Here is a 17,967-nt window from a genome sequence, read left to right as displayed (position 1 = left end):
GCCTGACTGAACCAGCTGCTGCACAGTCCTGATTCCTGTAAACCCTGGTTCAGAGCTTTTAAAACCTGTTAAGCTTAATGCAGTGATATGATTAGTTTAAAGGTTTAACTGGGAAGCTGTGAAAACAGTGAGATCCTTAAATTGTCGTATGCGGCTGTTTGCTGCCACGCAAGCTGCTAGTTAGCCTTCTGAAAATGACATGATGCTATCAGGAAGATTGTTTATCTAAAGATTGACTCACTAAGCACAGTGACTTCACACATCAAAGGAAAGCATCTTTGACTAAGTGTTAATAGTTCAGACAGTGGAAAGTACAGAGAATATTAACCATGTAAGAGCAAACGGTTTTATTTTGAAGTTGCAGAATCACTGTCAGTTGCACTGATGCAACATTTGTTGGTGATAGTTGTCACTTCAACCAAGCAGAGCTGGTCACCAAACTGAACCTTTGAGCTCTACAGTATTAAAATATGATGTTATAACTTAAATTGAAGCTTAGAATTTGAAAATTATACCGACTTAAATTGTTATTTTGGGTTAAAATAATGACCAGTACTGGATTTTTGAGGCCGATACTAACGTATTGTTAGAGAGTTTAAAAGATCTGATAAAGATAAATTAGCCAGTATTGTTTTTCTCATAACAGAAACATTTTTGTTAAGGATCCCTTAAATGTATATATATATTTTTTTTTTAATTATTGTGACCAAAATATGTCCTGAGCTGGACATTTTGTAATGGCATCACTGTTTCTAAGCTATTGTGGTTATTTCTTGCAGCAGTGTCTTGTTATTTATCAGCTGACATATACACCAATACTGATATATCTGCTAGTATGGGACGATTTATCAGTCGGGCTGTAGCCCTAATACATGCATTTTTTTACTGGAGAAATTTTCCTTTGCAGATTTCCTGCTTGCGTCTAGGGAAATGTATCATTTTGTGATAAAGCGATCAAATAGACACTTAGCAAAGGTAACTAACTTTGGCAATAAAAAAGCAGTTCCCATGCTGTTTTGCTGTGATGGCAGTTTTTATTCAAGTGGAAAAAAAGAGCTTCAACTTTAGCAGCTATTCACATGAGGGTGCTCATACCAGGACTCCTTTTACAGTGTTTCATCAGAAGTTGACTTTGGTAAAAGGTTGGAAATTTAGTGGAACTCTTGGGTTTCAGTTCGTTTTCTAGCTGTGGTCCTGTTAAAAAATAAAATAAAAAAAAAAATTCTAGAGAGGTCACAGGGGTGTTTTTCTTGTAAAATCACTGCAAAACTTTGTGCTGCTTGAGAGAGAAACCTGCCAGTTTGATGTGGAGCCTGTATCCCGATGGGCTGAGTGTGAGGAGTCAGCTCAGGACAGAGGAGGGATGTTTCCATCTCTATTTAAGGAGGTGGCCTGAGAGACAAACTGCCAGATTGTTTAAGACTTGGAAATAGACAAACTGTTCTGATGAAGCTTCGTGTGCTTAAGTAGAAAGTGTACTCGGCCGTCTTCAGATGTTGGTATCATCTGGTTGTCCAACCCTGTAACTTTATCTTTTAATTTTGTTTTTTCCTCCTTCTTGCGTGATAAGAGTTTTGTGGCACGAGATTTATTTTCTCTTGCTGCCTCTCATCTTTCTTCCTTCCTACCCCACACCCTTCATCCTGATCAAGTGACACATTGGCTTATGAGTGAGGTCAAAGGTCAGGGGCATTTGGGTTGCTGTGTACCATGTTTCCCACAGAAAGAGGGGACATTTGAGTTTCTTTATTATATTATTATAGTCTGAGTTGATGCAGTGATAAATGAGTTGAGCTCCACTTGTGCATCCTCTCTCTATCTGAATCAGTTTATTGTGTAACTAGCCCTCAGGACAACCAGATGATCAATGATCAAACTTCATCAATAGACTCCCTAAATCCCAACGGGGGAGTTGTGCACCTATCGATTGCATGTGTCTTGTTTTAATTATTGGTGAGTGTGCCTGAAAAGAGTGGGGTCAGTCTCACTTTCAACCACTATACATGTGTGTGTGTTTAACCCTCTGCCCCCCACAGAAAGACCCCCGTGCTCTGCTGTGCACCAGAGGTCAGTTTGACCTGAAGATTAATTACTTCCTGTGATGAGCGTAGTGGCCCCTTCACCTATTGAACGTGTCAGCTGATGTTTGTTCCTTTAAGGGCGTTTGTCACTGACAGACCGGCCTCCGTGCATATTCATTCATTTGCACTCTGCATATTCATTTTTATACATTTATACGGTGAGCAGCCTCTCTGCATATTTAAGCTGAGTCAGATCTATGACTTTCAACTTGGTCTTGTGAAGCGGTGCTTCCAAAACTTTTTAAAACTCACACACCTTCACACCAGCTAAAAATGACACTATTAATATCTATTAAAATTATTTTAACAATCTAATGTACTGTCATCATTGTGTAGTTTATGTACTATCATCAAAATTAAGTTAAATAATATATTATAGGCCTGTTCTCAGTTATGCAGGAAAAAAATATAGTATTAGATTAGCTGATAATTACTGAACATAAGGAGAAAGCTCTGTGGTGGAGAGATAAAGGGTTAAGAAGGGTTGAGAAGGTTACTCCGACTCTCTTTACAGCCGGTAGCTCATTAGCTTATACATACAAAGACTGGGAACAGTCAGACTATTCCTTTCAATATAGTTCAATATAATCAACAATTGCTGCATCTGCTGCGTCTCTTCTCTGCAGATGAGCTGTTTGGCATATTCAACAGGGTTCTTACAACCGTGACTGTGATGATCTTTTGTTTTGAGATGTTTGAAATGTAATCACTGTAAATGTCGCCTCAATTTTTCATGTAGTAAAACAACGTAGAGAAAAACTGAAATTACCAAATCTTGCAGCACCCTTGGGTTTGTCCTTCAGGGGCTCACTTTGGGAACCACCGTTCTAAAGATACGTGTACGGACTTAAGTTTCACAGAAACACCTGTTTTCGGTTTGTTCAGACATCTGCCACTGACGCGTCCCCGTGAAGGCTTCAACAGTTCCTGCTGAATCCGGTGTAGCATTTCCAGATACAGTTTTCCACTTTCACCTAGAATTGCAACAATATTTTGAGGATCGTTAGCTGGAATGAACACTGACCTAATGGAGACACCCAGAAAAGGAAGCTCTGTTTAGCTGTTTATGTTTTTTCAGCAGCAATAGACCTGATTTGCATGTTGGATGGAGGCTCATGATGGGGGATACCACCGTACAGCGCATTCAAATGAGGAAAATTGCTAACGAGGAGTTTTGTAGAGGGGAGCTGCAAAAAACATACAAAGCAATTTTAGAAGGATGATTTTAGCAAATTAGAGATGAGGAAGCTGATGAGGAGGGTGAGATCACATAATAGCTGGGACTCCATCCTGTCATATTCTGAATTGTTGTGAGTTGCAAAATTGAAAAAAAAAAAAATCTGTAGTTCATTATAATTGCAATCTTCATTTCCTCTGTAAATATTAGTATAAGTGTGGTAATAGTGGCTGTTTTATGGACAGAAGTTGAGTAAGAGACTATTTATTCTGACAAACTGGGAGTTCATGTGATATTTTTTTCCCTGTAACAACCATACTGTGGATTCACTCGTCGCTGTAATTGGTGCAGAAATAGAGCAGTGGAGAGTGACAGATCTGTGAGGAAAGTGAGAGGGGGAGAGAGGGAAACACCTCTCCTTGTGAAAGCAGTGCAAGATTGCTTGTTGAACTGCGTGGGTGTGAATGGGATTTTCTTCATGACGTCATGGGAATAAGAAGTGCAAATGAGATTGCTGTCAACGAGTTCATAATAAAGCCTGACTAATACATTAAAGGTTGATATAATCAGACGATATCGGCTTATTACAGATTAAAAACATAATTATATGCATATTTGACCTTTTTTCCTTAATTCAATTCAATATATTAATATTTTAAGATATTTGAATATTTTTAATTATTTGCATATTTTACTCATTCTTATTTATTTAGAAAAAGGCTACTCAAGGACAAGTCTTAGAGATGTTTCTATGTACACATAGTCTTTAAACAGGCACTCCACTGATTTTACACATAAACATCACAGTTATTTTTGATTGGGCTTGAAATTTTTCACAGTTTACATTACGAACGTGGGATGCGGAGCATCAGGGATGTGGGCACCTAACAGGCAGCGGGGGCTAAAGAAGAGATGCTATGAAGTTGCATTATGCAAGCCAGTGATTTTGAGTTATCCTTGCCAAAAATATTTATTTGCACTGTGTGCTTTTGTAAAAACAAACAAAAAAAAAATCAATCATTCAAATGTGTTTTTTTAAAACAAATACCAGTATCAATATTGGCCAAAATCGACTAATGTTCAGCCTCCTCTCAGACCACATAGTTTGTACATGTAGGGAAAAGTGTGCATGTGTGTGTGTGTGTGTGTGTGTGTGTGTGTGTGTGTGTGTGTGCCAAAGGCACATTCATTGCTCGAACGTCCTTTGAAGTGCCTGGATTGTCATTCATGAGCATACATATCAGTTGTTTCTGCTCCCTCTGCCCCCCCCTTCTGTATTTGCAAATATATTTGATATATTTTGTCCTTTTTGCAGATTATATGGTAGAAGCTGAGAAAGAAAAGAGGGAGAAAGTGAAAGAGAGAAACAGAGAGAAGGCTGATTCTCACTTCTCTCTGCAGAAATTTAATTGGTCTTTTGAGAGTTTCCACACCTTGCACTATAATTTTCTCTGTGGCTGAGCTGATCTCATCTATGACACACACACACATACACACACACACACACACACACACACACACACACATACATATACACTCACTCACAATTACATACATTTATCCATACCTGTACACCTGCTCAAGACATTAGCATGCACAGCAGAATACGCATGCCCTAAAGCATCATGGGGGATGGACTGTCTCCGTGTGAGTCAGGGTTTAAACATCAAAGGCCAGCTCCAAAGAAAAGTATATGCGTGTGTGTGTGCGTGTGTGTGTGTTTGTTTGTTGTTGTCATTCTATAGGTCATATCAGTGTGTGCTCTTGCAACACTGCTCTTAATCAGCAGGTATCTCTTCTGGTTCTTGCTCACAACAGGTTATGAAGCAAGTCCACTTCCTGTCTGATGTTATCTGCTCTTATGGTAAATACACCTCACCTCATATTGGTACCCTTTTTGATTTCCTGTCAAGTTTATTGCTGTTGTTTAGTCCTCCGTTTTGGTCCAAAAAAAAAAAAAAAAAAAAAAAATTCAACAGGGACTCCTGTCCCTCAAAAAAGAAAAACATTTCTCTCTCAAAAAGAATCCCGGACTACAAAGGTTTTCCCAGTTCCATCACTTCTTTTCCTTTGAAGACAATGCTCTGCTTTGATGTGGCCTGAACTTGCTGCAACTTGATGCCAGCTTTAATATCCATGATGAGAACAAGCAAATGAGGGCTTTCATTCTGAAATGCTGAATGAAAAGTTTGCATCCAAAATGAGATTTTTTTTTTTTTACCACTTTAAAGACATTACGACTCTCCTTTTGAAATGATGAAAAAAATGACTCCTTTTAGCTCTTGTTTAATGTGCAGCAACATTTTTAAATTGCTTGAGGTAATGTTTTTGCAAATGGGTTATGTAGAACTTTGGTATCAAGCTCCTATCATCTGAGCATGAATCTTATCTTCAGCCTCTTAATTGTCAGTGACAACCAGTCTTCTGTTTGTAGGTTTAGAGCCATTTTGCTTCCCACTATATTGACATGCAGTGTAAAGAAATGATCTATACCTTCTACATAAACATAAATTCATTATTTTATTGCAAGTATTAGTGATAAAAGGCTGCAGCTTACTGTGAAACACACTTCTATTTTACCTCAGAAAGACCTTTGCTGTTAGGTACGACCACAAAAGGTTGTTTTTTTGGTGTTGCAGCATTAGATCATATCAGTGTAGTCTTCAGTGTGCTGTGCTGTAGTAAAGTGAGGTAAAGGCGAGGAGAAGGTGTCAGACTGTAAGTGAAGAAGGGTTCAAACAGAGGGCAGCGCTGCTGTGCCTGCTGGGAGGCCTTTCATGACGTTTGACCTCTTTACTTTTCAGTGCTTTAATAATAAAGTGTGAGTGTTTTGACCTCAGCAAGGGAGAAGGAGAGTCGGACGCAGAGGGGGAGAGAAACTAGCTGTTAAAAACTGAGTCACACATCTCGCTGCAAAATAACAAAATATGCAAAATGCGCAAAATAACACTTGATTGTTGTTGCTTGATGCCCAAAGAGAGGCAAAGTCAATGAATGGCCCAGAAAACAAACCATTAAACTTTAATATAAATGTGAGGTAGTTCATGCACACGCGTACACAGAGTTGAAGACGGCTTTGCTAACCAGAGCTTTCCTTCACGTTGCTGCAGCTCCCGAGGTTAATTAGGTAGGACATTCTCTGCATATTTGACTAATCCGCCAAGAGTCTGCATTCCTGCAGCAGCACCTCTCCTCCATTATCTAATCTCAAGTCGCCTACTAATTCTATTTAAACTCTGCTGGCTGGCTTTATGCTCTTAGTGAGAGCGCAGGAACACAATGGAGATGCGATATGGCACCGAGCTGAACTTATAGGTGGAACATTGTAGAGCAGAACAGGACAGCTGAGATAAGAGGACGGGTCCTGTTAGGGAGATTCCATAGCTCTCCATAGGCATTTAGTTTTTTGTTTTGTTTTTTTTTCAATGAGGAAAATTGCTAATGAGGAGGTACAGTCTCAAAAATGTAAATTTAGGAGTTTAAAGCTGCAATAGACACAATTTACTTGTCTTGGTGACCGTGCAATGGTTAATAAAAACCCATCATTAAGCACAACAGACCACTGTAATTCTCTGTGGTGATATTCAAGGACAACTGTGGAAATCTCGCTGCTGTATAACACAAGCTCATCTCATTGATATATTTCTAAAGGTGGCGTCTTGAAATGTAGATGATAAAACTTGCATTTCATGTGGAAATGGTTCCTGAAACATTTTGTATTGAAAAGATGGTCTGTACCAACATGGAAATAGTTAGGACTTAAACCTGCATAAATGACTTAGTTGGGAGCAAAAGAAACGGACACACAGCACAGCCTGCTGCCTTGTTAAGATCCTATGGCTAAGTCGTTACTATTCCTTTGCTCTGTTCTGGTCTGGTGTTTACTGGCTAATTGCTAACTTTGGCTATCCATAGTTTGGGTTTATCAAAACTTTTTTTCTAAATAAAGCCTCTCATGCTGCTGCAGATGTGGTGAGACTGACCCATACACGACAGCAAATGTGACCCAAGAGCAAAGTATGAGCTACAAGAGGCGAAGGAGCAGCGTTAGTGATTCTCTGTCGCTGTGGGGAATCATTTAATTCAATGCTAAGGTGAATTACAGTTGTTTTGTTTTAAATTTCTGCTCCTGAAAGTAACGCTTGCGGGACAAAGTGTTAAAGCACCTATGAGTTACACCCACTGTCGGTGTCACTACAGACACGTACGTAAGCGCGTACTCTACGACACGGCAGGGTGTTGTAAACACAACACCTTGTTCAACTCTGGCCTTCACAGTCAAGCTCACACACACTGCGAACAGCGCTTACACAGTCCCCCACAAAGTGGCCTCATGTGTTTGTCAGTGCAGGCTTTCATGAAGGTGATGTGACTCAGGGTTTTGACTGCTGTGGCTGTGCATTCATACGGCGCGTTTGTGGATGTGTGGGAGAGGTGGATTGTGTTTGGGGCTAGTGCAGACCGCTGCTCACATGAAAGACGCTTTGTACAGCAAGTTTTAATGAATTGGTGTGCAGATGTTTGAAGGTAACAGCGCTGGTGCATATACGTGTGGGTGTGTGTGTGTGTGCGTGTGTGTGTGTTCAAGCGTGGGTTTGTTCAGTAAACAACTATTAGATAACAGCTTAGGGGAGCGTATGGAACAAGCTGTGTAGTTTTATGAGATTAATGAGGTATTTAATTTGAAACACAGCAGAATTGCAACATTTTGATAAAACTCACTCACATATTAAAAATGGCAGCTCAATGCTCGTTTCAAGGTGGGAATGTTTATTGTTCATTCAAAGAAATATGTGATAAAAAGCAGAGGAAATGTGTGTGTTGATTAAACAATCTGGGTGATTTAAGTGACTGAGATTACACGGTTTGTAAAAGTTGCACCAGGTATGTACAGAATTAGGTGAAGAATAAAGAAATTGCCGAAAAGAATATTAAATATGATGTATACAGGTGAGACAGCAGTTACAGTAACTACTGCACTAAAAACCAACACTTTTTAGTTCTTCTCAGATTCAGACTTTTCTTTTTCTCAAAGTTGTAATCTATGACATCTTGTTGATGCCTCCGTGGTTGTGCAATGAACATATCTATCAAAAGCTAAATAAGTTCTTTAGTGAAGTTGGGGGGTCCGACCAGGCTAACTGCTAGCTGAAAACAAGTAAGTGTATTTCCCATAATGATGAACTGTTGCTTACTCAAACAAATTCTGCCAATAATGAGATAATTCTCCATATTTAAAGTACAGTTTTCCTTGTATGTCTCGTAAATGAGTGCTAATATCTTGAAACAAGTCAGGAAACGCATGAAATATTCCTTTGTTTTAGCAGACGAAAGTATTTATTAAAAGGAGATTTCTTGCAGTTGTCTTAGTTTTTATCCTTATCTGTCAGCAAAAGACAGCAGACATTTCTTGAGAAACACTTTTCATTTTTATAGTGGATTTTGGTGAATCTTGGGAAATCAAACCCGTCCACATTTGCTCGACCGCCGAGTAGAAACTGGCATGAATTTCTGCCTCCGTCACATTTTCCTGCAGTCTGTTATTTTCTCTCCGCCCTCACCCTCTGTGTCAGTCTGCTCTTCTTAACAACCCGTCCCACTGGTTGTAGGGGTCAGCGCTGGAGGGGGTCAGCAGACCAGTGCGATCGATATGGACACACACATACACACACACACACACACACACACATATACTCACAGTGTGTAGAGATCAGATGACCCAGTAGAAACAAGCTTGTGCTGTGTATTTCTGTCTGTGTTCTCCTGCCCTCTGACCTTTGTCTATTACATTCTGTGTGTGTGTGTGTGTGTACGTACTTTTTTCTCTGTTGTTGCTCATTTGTGGTTGATTTGTTGAGTGAATTGTACAATTTCGCTTGTTGGTTTTTGTTCTCATTATACTTTTTTTTTAATGTAAGAATGCAGCTTTGTGGACATGTTGTGTACCTGAATTGACTGAAGGCTTGTAATTGTGTGGCAGTCATCATTTATTTCAGCATCGATTTCAACAAAATGAAACATTCTTCATCCGTTGCCTCACCAGATGTGTTCTATTGATTAGTGTACACTGCGTCCTCTGTGTGTGTGTATGCATGGCCACCCTTTAGTACCACACTTAATTCAGGTTTAATTGTTTATGTGTGTGTGTAACACCACAGATCTTGACCACTGTGGTCTGCCGCCTCCACAACTCCAGTTTCTCAAAACCTGAAGACACAGAATTAATTCAGTTGAAGGGGAAAGTTGCACTTCTTCGGTTGCAATGCATAAATCAATCGAGTTAAAATAATTCTTTTAAATTTTGTCAGGGAGAACACTTCCTTGATGTTCTTAAGATATTCAGGATTATACCGTTTGTGACTAGACACATATTTTTGGGAATTAAATAGATTCTGGTGCAATTTAGAGACTTCAGCGCCTAAAATAGAAAGAAATGCACAGGAAAAAAATGTAATAACCTCTGTGAAAAACTCTCTTACCTCAGCAACAAAAAAAAAAATTCTATATTCTGCAGCCCTACATAATGTGTTTCAGTAGCAGATACAGCTAGACACAATGTCAAAAGCTACAGTGTTCAGTCATCTTTAAGAAAAAAAAAGGTAATTCAGTTGCTCGTAAAAGTTATGTGATTCAGCTTTTCAGCCCAGAGCTGCTCAGACTGGAATTCAGCTAATTAGTACTTCTCTCTGATGCGCTCAGAGGAGTTCATGTGAAAAAGAGAGGTCATATAATTACAGCCCTGGAAAAACCCTGGGCTGTATATGTGTGTAATATGTATGAGTGTGTTCGAATGTGTCTGTTACGCCCCCAGGCTGCGAGTATCCGGTGATCCATATGAGAATTCTGTTTTGTGTGGCTTTATTTGCATGCTCAGCCTTTTGTGAGTACAAGGCTTGACCTCACTCATTTTCTCTGTTTGCCAATATGATGAAATAAGACTTAAACACTTGTGGCTATGTGAGACATTACACTTCTCGCCTCAGGACCCAATTACAATACAGCGAAATTCTTCTGCGTGAAGACACGGCTTAATTGGCTGAGTGTAGTTTGTCATTTTCCTGGTCTAAAACAGAGCAGGTACAGCAGAATTCAAACAAATTGATAGAATAAAATGTAGAATACCAATATTTGTGTGCGACGCTGTACCAGAAATGCCTCACAAACAACACTTCAGCAGGCCTGGGACAGAGTATCAGTCAAACACGAGGCACTTCGGTGCTGAGAGATGATGTAAAAGTTTCATTGTGCCTGGCTCTGACCTCTGATGTATCTGTTTCTTCACAGCATGTGGAAGGGCCTGAATGTCAACTGCACAGACAGCTCAGGATACACACCTTTACACCATGCATCACTCAACGGACACAGGTAAGACCGCACACAAGCGTTAGTAAGAGATATGAACCAGGTAGATTGGATGCGAGTGTTTATTGTTTTAGGATGGTATCTAATTTATGCTTTCAGTGTTGAGCAGAAGTACTGAGCCCTGCTACGCTCGGAGGCAACAGCTTCTCAGCTCCCCTACAGGACTGGACTGCTAGTGCTATGTTTTCTGTTGCTGCCTTCTTGCTTAATTTCCTCAGTAAAATGTCCAAGTGCCTTGAATTCTTCCAGAGGGTAAATATTAGGCCTGTGTGTGTGAAGGCAGCTGAGCACTTTGGGTTTTGGTTTGCTAGGGCTCCTGTGTTTTCTTTAGCTTTAAAAAAGTCTTAATGGAACCAAAGTGACAAAGTAATCCAACTCAAGATCGTCAAGAAATGGACGTGTGTGTGTGCAATCGAGACTCATGAAGTCTGACCATTAATTAGGATCTAATCCTTTGTGACACAGAATGATTCGCATTGGTTTCATGTTGTCATTTGATATGCTGTTAGGATAAAAAGAAGTGGATTACAGCCTCTTTAAATAAAGATTGAATGAATAAATCGAAAAGGGCTCCAAAATGGCAACTTTTCAGATAGAAATCTAATTTCCTTGCATCTAGACTAGTGACAGTGCATTTCTGAGTTAATCTAATGAGTTTTAACCATGTTTCATCAGATAAAAACTCACAGAATTTAGAAATAATGTGATTTTCAAATTAGGTTAAATCATTTTAAAACTGGCTGGCACTGTCCCTGGTGTTACGACAGTGTTGTGTACTTTGGCAACAAAATCAACTGTCAAGACTGCTCAGAAACAAAAAAAAAAATTCAAACATAGTAATCCTGCTGATTGAATGTCTTTCGAGTGTCTGCATCTGTATGGGACTGCAATGCAGCTGCCTGTCTGCACTCGGGCCTGCTGAGAAATCCGTTACACAGTGTGGATTAGCTGCAAGCCTGACTGCTATCACAGTTTGACGGAACTGAAGGATTAGTGCTGTGTTTTGGGGGCAATTATGTGGATTTCCTCCTTCAGATCAACTGGAGAGGAGAAAAATGCAACCTCAGAGAGAAAATCAGGCCACCGACAAGATTTCGCAGAGGAGCGATTTAACATTTAGGTGGGAAAATAAAAAGAGAACTGGCAATTAAGACAAAGGCAGAAGTCACTTAGCAACAGGTGGTTCTGTATCCAGAGATTTGTGATGCAAGATGAGTTTGAATTGTTTTGTTTTTTTAACAAATTAAAAGCTTTTTGTTGATGCACAGGTGCTGAATCCATTCACCAAGAAGTTGAATATTCTCATGACCCTCAGATCCTCCCAGTGTGATTCTACTGCTGAACTGCCACTTTAGCTTGAGTGAATTCTATGAAAATATAATAGATTATTGAAATTAACAAAGCAGTTCATTAAGGCTCCGCAGTGCTGCTTCCAACCCTGCTCCTGGGAGAGGTTCTGCCCTTCTCTCTCCTCTGTTTCTCCCCCTGACATTTCGAATGCAAATGAAGCACTTCACCTTTTCTCTTCAGACAGAGGTGACAACTTGAGCTGAAGGCTTTGCTAATATGACACAGTATCACTGACATTACTACTGAGCAGCAGCTAAATGGATTTCCAGCACAAACCCCAGCTCTGTGATTTGTCACTTTATTTATTTGTGTAATGGGAATTACTTAATTAGAGGGAAAGTATTCTGCAGTTTCCCTTTGGGATTGATAAAGCACTCTGCCTGCCTGCCTATCTGTCTATGAATAACATGGAGGCAGTTGCATCCTGTCAATTCTTGATTATTTCCAGTTGAACTCCTTATCTCCTCTGCCTCATGGCCTAGAAGGTATTCTGATCACTCACCCACAGGCTACTGTAAATCCCCCAATGACCAAAGCCTGGCTTAAGTAGGGTCTCTGAGGAGGTGCCAGCACGTTTCCGGTCAGGTCACACCGCCAAAAGTCAAAAGAGCAATCATCAATCACAGAAAATCATTCACTCACCTCCGAAGAATGAAAGGTTTCCTAACATTTCAACCATCAGATGACTGCAAAAACAAGTGCAGTTCAGTTCAGTTGTCTAAGTACAAACAAACAGACACTGAATTGATTATGAGACAAAACACAACCAATTTGTTTAACCAGATGAGGCCATGGGAACAAAAGTTCTTGCATCATCGAGTTGTGATTTTGTTATGTTTGAGTTCCTTCTATAAGCAAGTCAGGCAAATATGGTAAAATATGTTGCATAGGGCTTTACACTCTCAGTGTTTTAGAAAGTTTTGATTTGCTGAATCCTCAATGGAAATGTGACAATATTCCATAATATGGAATTTCTCTTTCTCTCTCTCTCTCTCTCCATCCCTCCACACTCAATCTGTTGATCTATTGATCTGTCTATATCTGCCTCCCTCCTTCCCTCTCAGGGACGTGGTGCTGAAGCTGCTTCAGTTTGAGGCGTCCACAAACGTGGCAGACAGCAAAGGTTGCTTCCCGCTGCACCTGGCTGCCTGGAGGGGAGACGTGGACATCGTCCGTATCCTCATCCACCACGGACCCTCGCACTGCCGGGTCAACCAACAGGTAAACGCCATCATCCTCTTAAAAACTCTCATCCTCAACACCACCTTAAACATACATTTTATTAGAAGGACATAGTGTCTCTCCTCAGTCCCACTTAAGGCCATAATTCCCATTCTGAGATGATCTTTACGAAGAAATACTCTAGACGTGCAGGGATATAGGGAGGCTGGGGAAGTGCTGTCAATCAAATATTGGTGAAATCCACCCTGCTCAGGTGACCTTCTGCAGGGCAGTAAGGCTTGGCCAGTGGTACTTCTCTGGTACCAACACACACAGCCAAAAGACGCTTCAATTTTGAGCTCTTGGTCATACAGTTTGCATCATTTGACACCAAAAAGCTATCTGCTCTGTCCTCATGTGTCCACTCTGATCTGAGGAACCAAGACCTGACATTGGAACTCAGTTGAACTGGGTTTCAATTACACTAATACCTGAAACAGATGATATAACAGATAATCCATCAGTTGTGGCTAAAAGAAGACTTTTCCAGAACAAGAAATGTCTCATCCACTAAATTGAAGTTGACGTCCTCCGTTGTACTTCTCAGGGCATTTACACCAGCGTTCCCACAGGTTGACTTTTTCTTGGCTCCTGTCCAAAAGAGCCGATGCTTTACAGTTTCCACTGATCTCTCTCTGATGGGCGTATGAGCGTTTGTAGCTCTGGGAGCGTTGAGCCTGCCACTGCTGTCATTCCTCATCAGCGAAAATGACCTCCCTGTCCTCCCTCACTCTTTCTCCGTCCATCTCTGCTTGCAGCATATTGATGATGTCACGGCTCGACGATGGTGCTGCTTTGTAAAATGAGCACGAGGTGTTTAATCCAAAGCGCTGGCTAAAATGTTAATGACTAAGATGTCTTTTTTAATATTCCTGCTCCTGATGGCGGTGGAGTAATGGACCCCCCAGGTTATTGGAGCGTTATTTACTCTGCCTAATAAGCGCATTTTGCTCTGTCACCATTAGCCAAATCATTTCCCTCTGAGAGTTGTTAGAGCCTAATTGTTTGCCGTGATAAACGGTGTCCCTTGCCCTTGAAATGAAGGTTTGTTAGCAAGTGAACATGAGTAATTTTCGTTTTTTGTTTTTTTTTTTAACCCTGTCAATGATTTGTAGCGCTGAGCAGGCTGCTGTGCAGGCAGAGTGAACACACACAGTGGAAGCTGCTGATTGAGAAGATGTACATAGATGCTGACTTCAGTGAAGTCGCTGTGTGTGTGTGTGTGTGTGTGTGTGTGTGTGTGTGTGTGTGTGTATATTTTGTCAGTGAAGCCCATATGAAGATCAGCTGTCACAGACAGACTGTGCAAAACATTCAATCCATGTTTTCCGGATCTATTTTATTGAATGATTTGTTACATGTCCTAGATTAACTTCAGCAAACCCTGGAGGAGCAGCTCCTCTCTCTGCTGTTTGTGTGTAGGAGGTGAGACGTGTTAGCTATAAGGCATCATTTCCCAGTCAAAGAAAGTTAACAGTAGTCTAATGCTGCTCTGTCAGTATTTGGTGGGGTGTACAAAGAAGAACCCAGCAGAGAGGATGTGTTTTATAGTCTGCCAGCATCTGCATAGATAGAAGCTGTGGCTCCATCACAGTTTGGTCTAATGAGTAACAGTCTTTCTTGATTTTTAATAGTGTGGAAACTAAGCCAAAGTAGTTTTACAAAGATGTTGTTGCTGTTCTCCAGTGTTTTAGGAAAGATTGTGTTATAATGCCAAGTTTGAGAAAATGTGTTTAAGGAATGAATATGATGTATAAATGGTTGTGCCAGGTTTGGAACTGTATCATTTCTATCCTGCTCATTTATTTTTCTTTCTTTCTTTTTTTTCATTCTCTTTGTCATGGTTCATTTGTTCATTTGTTCATTTTTTCCCATCCCTCTTTTTCCCCCAAGATACAAGAATTCTATTTATACAGCATGAACAGTTCATTTCTGGAATACAGTGAACAAGTCAGGAAACTGATTCACTTTATTTTTTATTCATTTGATCTGCATGATATACTATAAATGTGCTATATTGTCTTACTTTGCCCTTTTCTGTCTTTTCCAACAAAATAGTTTCTGTCAAAAAACATCTGTGCGTATGTATGTAAATGTATATTTACCCAGTTATTGAGAAAGTCTGCAATCATTATATTACACTGAAAATTAAGCCTTTGCAAACAGTAAATACCTTTGGGAGATTAAAAAAAATGTTGTTTGTAAAATATAAATTGGTAGAACATAATAAATGAATATAAATATAAGGATTCAGGCTTTAAAGTTAGTTCATATTCATGTGCATCTGTGAAGTGAAAGTGGAAAAAGACCTTTTGAAGGTAAAGCACATTATTTTGAATAATGTAATTACACTGATCACCTTTCTTGCATGTCTCTTTCTTATATGTCATTTTGAGCCTTGTTTATCAACAAGTTGGCAATGACTGGTTTTATCTGACATGTCATCAACAGTTTCCGTCTCCCCGTAAGTAAAAACAAACACTGGTGAAAATGCTAAGCTAACAGAGCTCACATTTGCAAGCCTTGGTTGTCTGTCACAGACCAGGCTCCAGTGAGCCTGCTCTTAAACATTCTCAAAGGTGCAGTGTTTATTTTCCCTGAAGCATTGAATTCTGCAAAACACTGGTTTAGCACAAACTGGAGATTATGGCACTTGTGCATTTTTATGATGCTGTATGTTGCATATTTGCACATTAGAGTTTGCTTTGTTGTCAGTGTGAGGGTTCGGTTGTTCTCGGGTTGCAGGCATAAATCTGAGAGGGAGATTTATGGAGGGTTTGTGTGTTTATGAGGCCTAAGCTCTATGTTTTCCCACTGTCTTGTCTGCAGCTGAAAGCAGCGCCTGCATACATTAGTCAGCGTGATATACTGAGTCCCGCACATGCTCACACCCATCATCGAGACCTACAGCAGCAGGCCAGTGGCTGCACATTACCCCATTCTCAATGATATTACTCTGCCCACGCACGCCATTACCCGTGTCGGAGGTTGAGTGCGTGTGTGTGTGTGTACATTTGTGAATGTGTGTGCGCAGCTTAGTTTCATTGGGTGACCCCGGAGGAGTCTTTGTCTTTAACGTGTTGTATTTTCTTGCTTATTTGGTGACAAATGGCGACATGAGAGTGTGGAAAAGGACGTACAGTAGGAGTGAGCAGCAGCGAGTGCGAAAGGTCGCGAGAGTGTAAAGGAAAGGGGACGAGATGGACGGAAAAGAGAGGGAGTGGAAGTGTGTAGGTGGGCCACTTCCACGCTGCAGCCAGCAGAGTGTTACTTGAGATGAGTGGATGTTATTAGCTGGCGGTAAACCAGCTCCAGCCCACTGTTTGCTGCCTAATTGGTCCCAGCAGTTTGCATTCACAGCTGTTTTTGTTTATTGCGGGAGCATGCGAGTGTTGGAGAGGAGCGGAGACGATGATTATAGAAACTGTGTGTGTGCGTGTTTGTGTGTGCGAGACAGTGAGACAGTGATTGATATTGAAAGATTGCTTGTTTACGCGAGGCTTGCTCTCTGCTCGCAGGGCCAAACGCATGTTTTGACGTCTGAGGCGCTGAGTGTTGTGATCTCTCTTTCTCCCACTCAGGCTGACTGATAAACTGATGCTTCACTTTTGGTCTGTACCTAAAGATAGCAGATTATTTTAAAAATCACCTTGAAACGATCTTTTAAAATAAGTGAAATCAATTTGAAGTTCATATCATCTTCAACCATAAGAAGTTGTAAGGGCAGTTTTTGTTAATTCTAGCCTTTACAACAGAGGAGATACAAGTAGACTTAAGCCATCTCTCAGATACAAAGGAGAAGTTTTCCCCTTGACCTGTTTTCGCAGACAGCTGGGATCATCATGTTGCGAGTCCCATGGTGTTTGTCACCTGTACTGAACTGAAATGAACTGGAAATGATGAGAGAGATTTGAGTGGCTTAAGCCTTCCTCCAGGTTGTGGAGCAGCCTAATCATTTTCCATCCTTAAAACATTAAGTCGAGGGTTTGTCTGGATCTTAGAAAAAAAAAAATTGAGTAAGCTGCCCCTGGGGCAGCAGAGGCAACAGGTGCAGTCATTATTTATACCATATACTTACTAAACAGAATAGTAAGATAACTTTTTTTTTTTTAAATCCATTCCTCCTTTTGGCCTTCATGCAGGTAAACTGAGTGGAAATCATTTCCGAAAAACTCTTCCTGGTGGTACTTTCAAGGATGTGTTGACCTCTCTTTGGTTGAGGCAGACATACAAAACCACCTCCATGGTCTTGTGAAATATTTTTTTGATTCTACAGTATTGCAATGTTGCATTTAGATGTCTGACTGTGGCTTTGCAAGGGACAGTTGCATGATGAAGCTTGTTGTTCCCACTGACGTAGAGCAGATGTGGTGTGTGTGTGTGTGTATGTGTGGGAACCAGCACATAACCTCTGGGCTTCTTCTGCATGGGGCCTCTGGTCTAGTCAATTTAAGGGTTTTTTTTTTGTGTGTGTGTGTGTGTGTGTGGGTGGGTGGCTGAATAGGTCACGTATGTCCCCCTGTGCTGCAGATACATCCCAGGAATGTTTTCCTCCAACAGAAGGATGGAGGGTTACACTATTCCTTTCTCTTGCTCCCCTCTTGGCCTCCTCCCTTTTTAACTCCCCTTCGTTCTCCCAGAGGAGATGGAAGGAGATCAGCAGCACAAAATCAAGAGAGATAAGGGAAACTGGAGGATTGATTGACATCGGGACTGTACTATCTCTGCTTTAAATGTGTTACAGTATATTTTTGTTTGCGCACATATGTGGACACA

At 40.6% G+C, this 17,967-nt stretch overlaps 1 protein-coding gene across 4 annotated transcripts in view; it reads left to right on the top strand.

The window, feature by feature from the left end:
• anks1b (ankyrin repeat and sterile alpha motif domain containing 1B) overlaps nucleotides 1–17,967 on the top strand; it is a 211,973-nt gene that overhangs the window by 45,465 nt on the left and 148,541 nt on the right. For all 4 annotated transcript variants that reach the window (XM_071502474.1, XM_071502472.1, XM_071502473.1 and 1 more), the window contains exons 2-3: nucleotides 10,543–10,623; nucleotides 13,035–13,191. In XM_071502474.1, the coding sequence (XP_071358575.1) occupies nucleotides 10,543–10,623; nucleotides 13,035–13,191 (238 nt within the window). The remainder of the gene's footprint in view (nucleotides 1–10,542; nucleotides 10,624–13,034; nucleotides 13,192–17,967) is intronic.

Source organism: Trachinotus anak, unplaced genomic scaffold, assembly GCF_046630095.1.
Source record: "Trachinotus anak isolate AG129_WGS33_773 ecotype Australia unplaced genomic scaffold, CSIRO_AGI_Tana_v1 ptg000018l, whole genome shotgun sequence".
Taxonomy (NCBI): domain Eukaryota; kingdom Metazoa; phylum Chordata; class Actinopteri; order Carangiformes; family Carangidae; genus Trachinotus; species Trachinotus anak.
The sequence above is the reverse complement of the archived record's forward strand: the minus strand, read 5'-3'. Positions and strand labels throughout refer to the sequence as shown.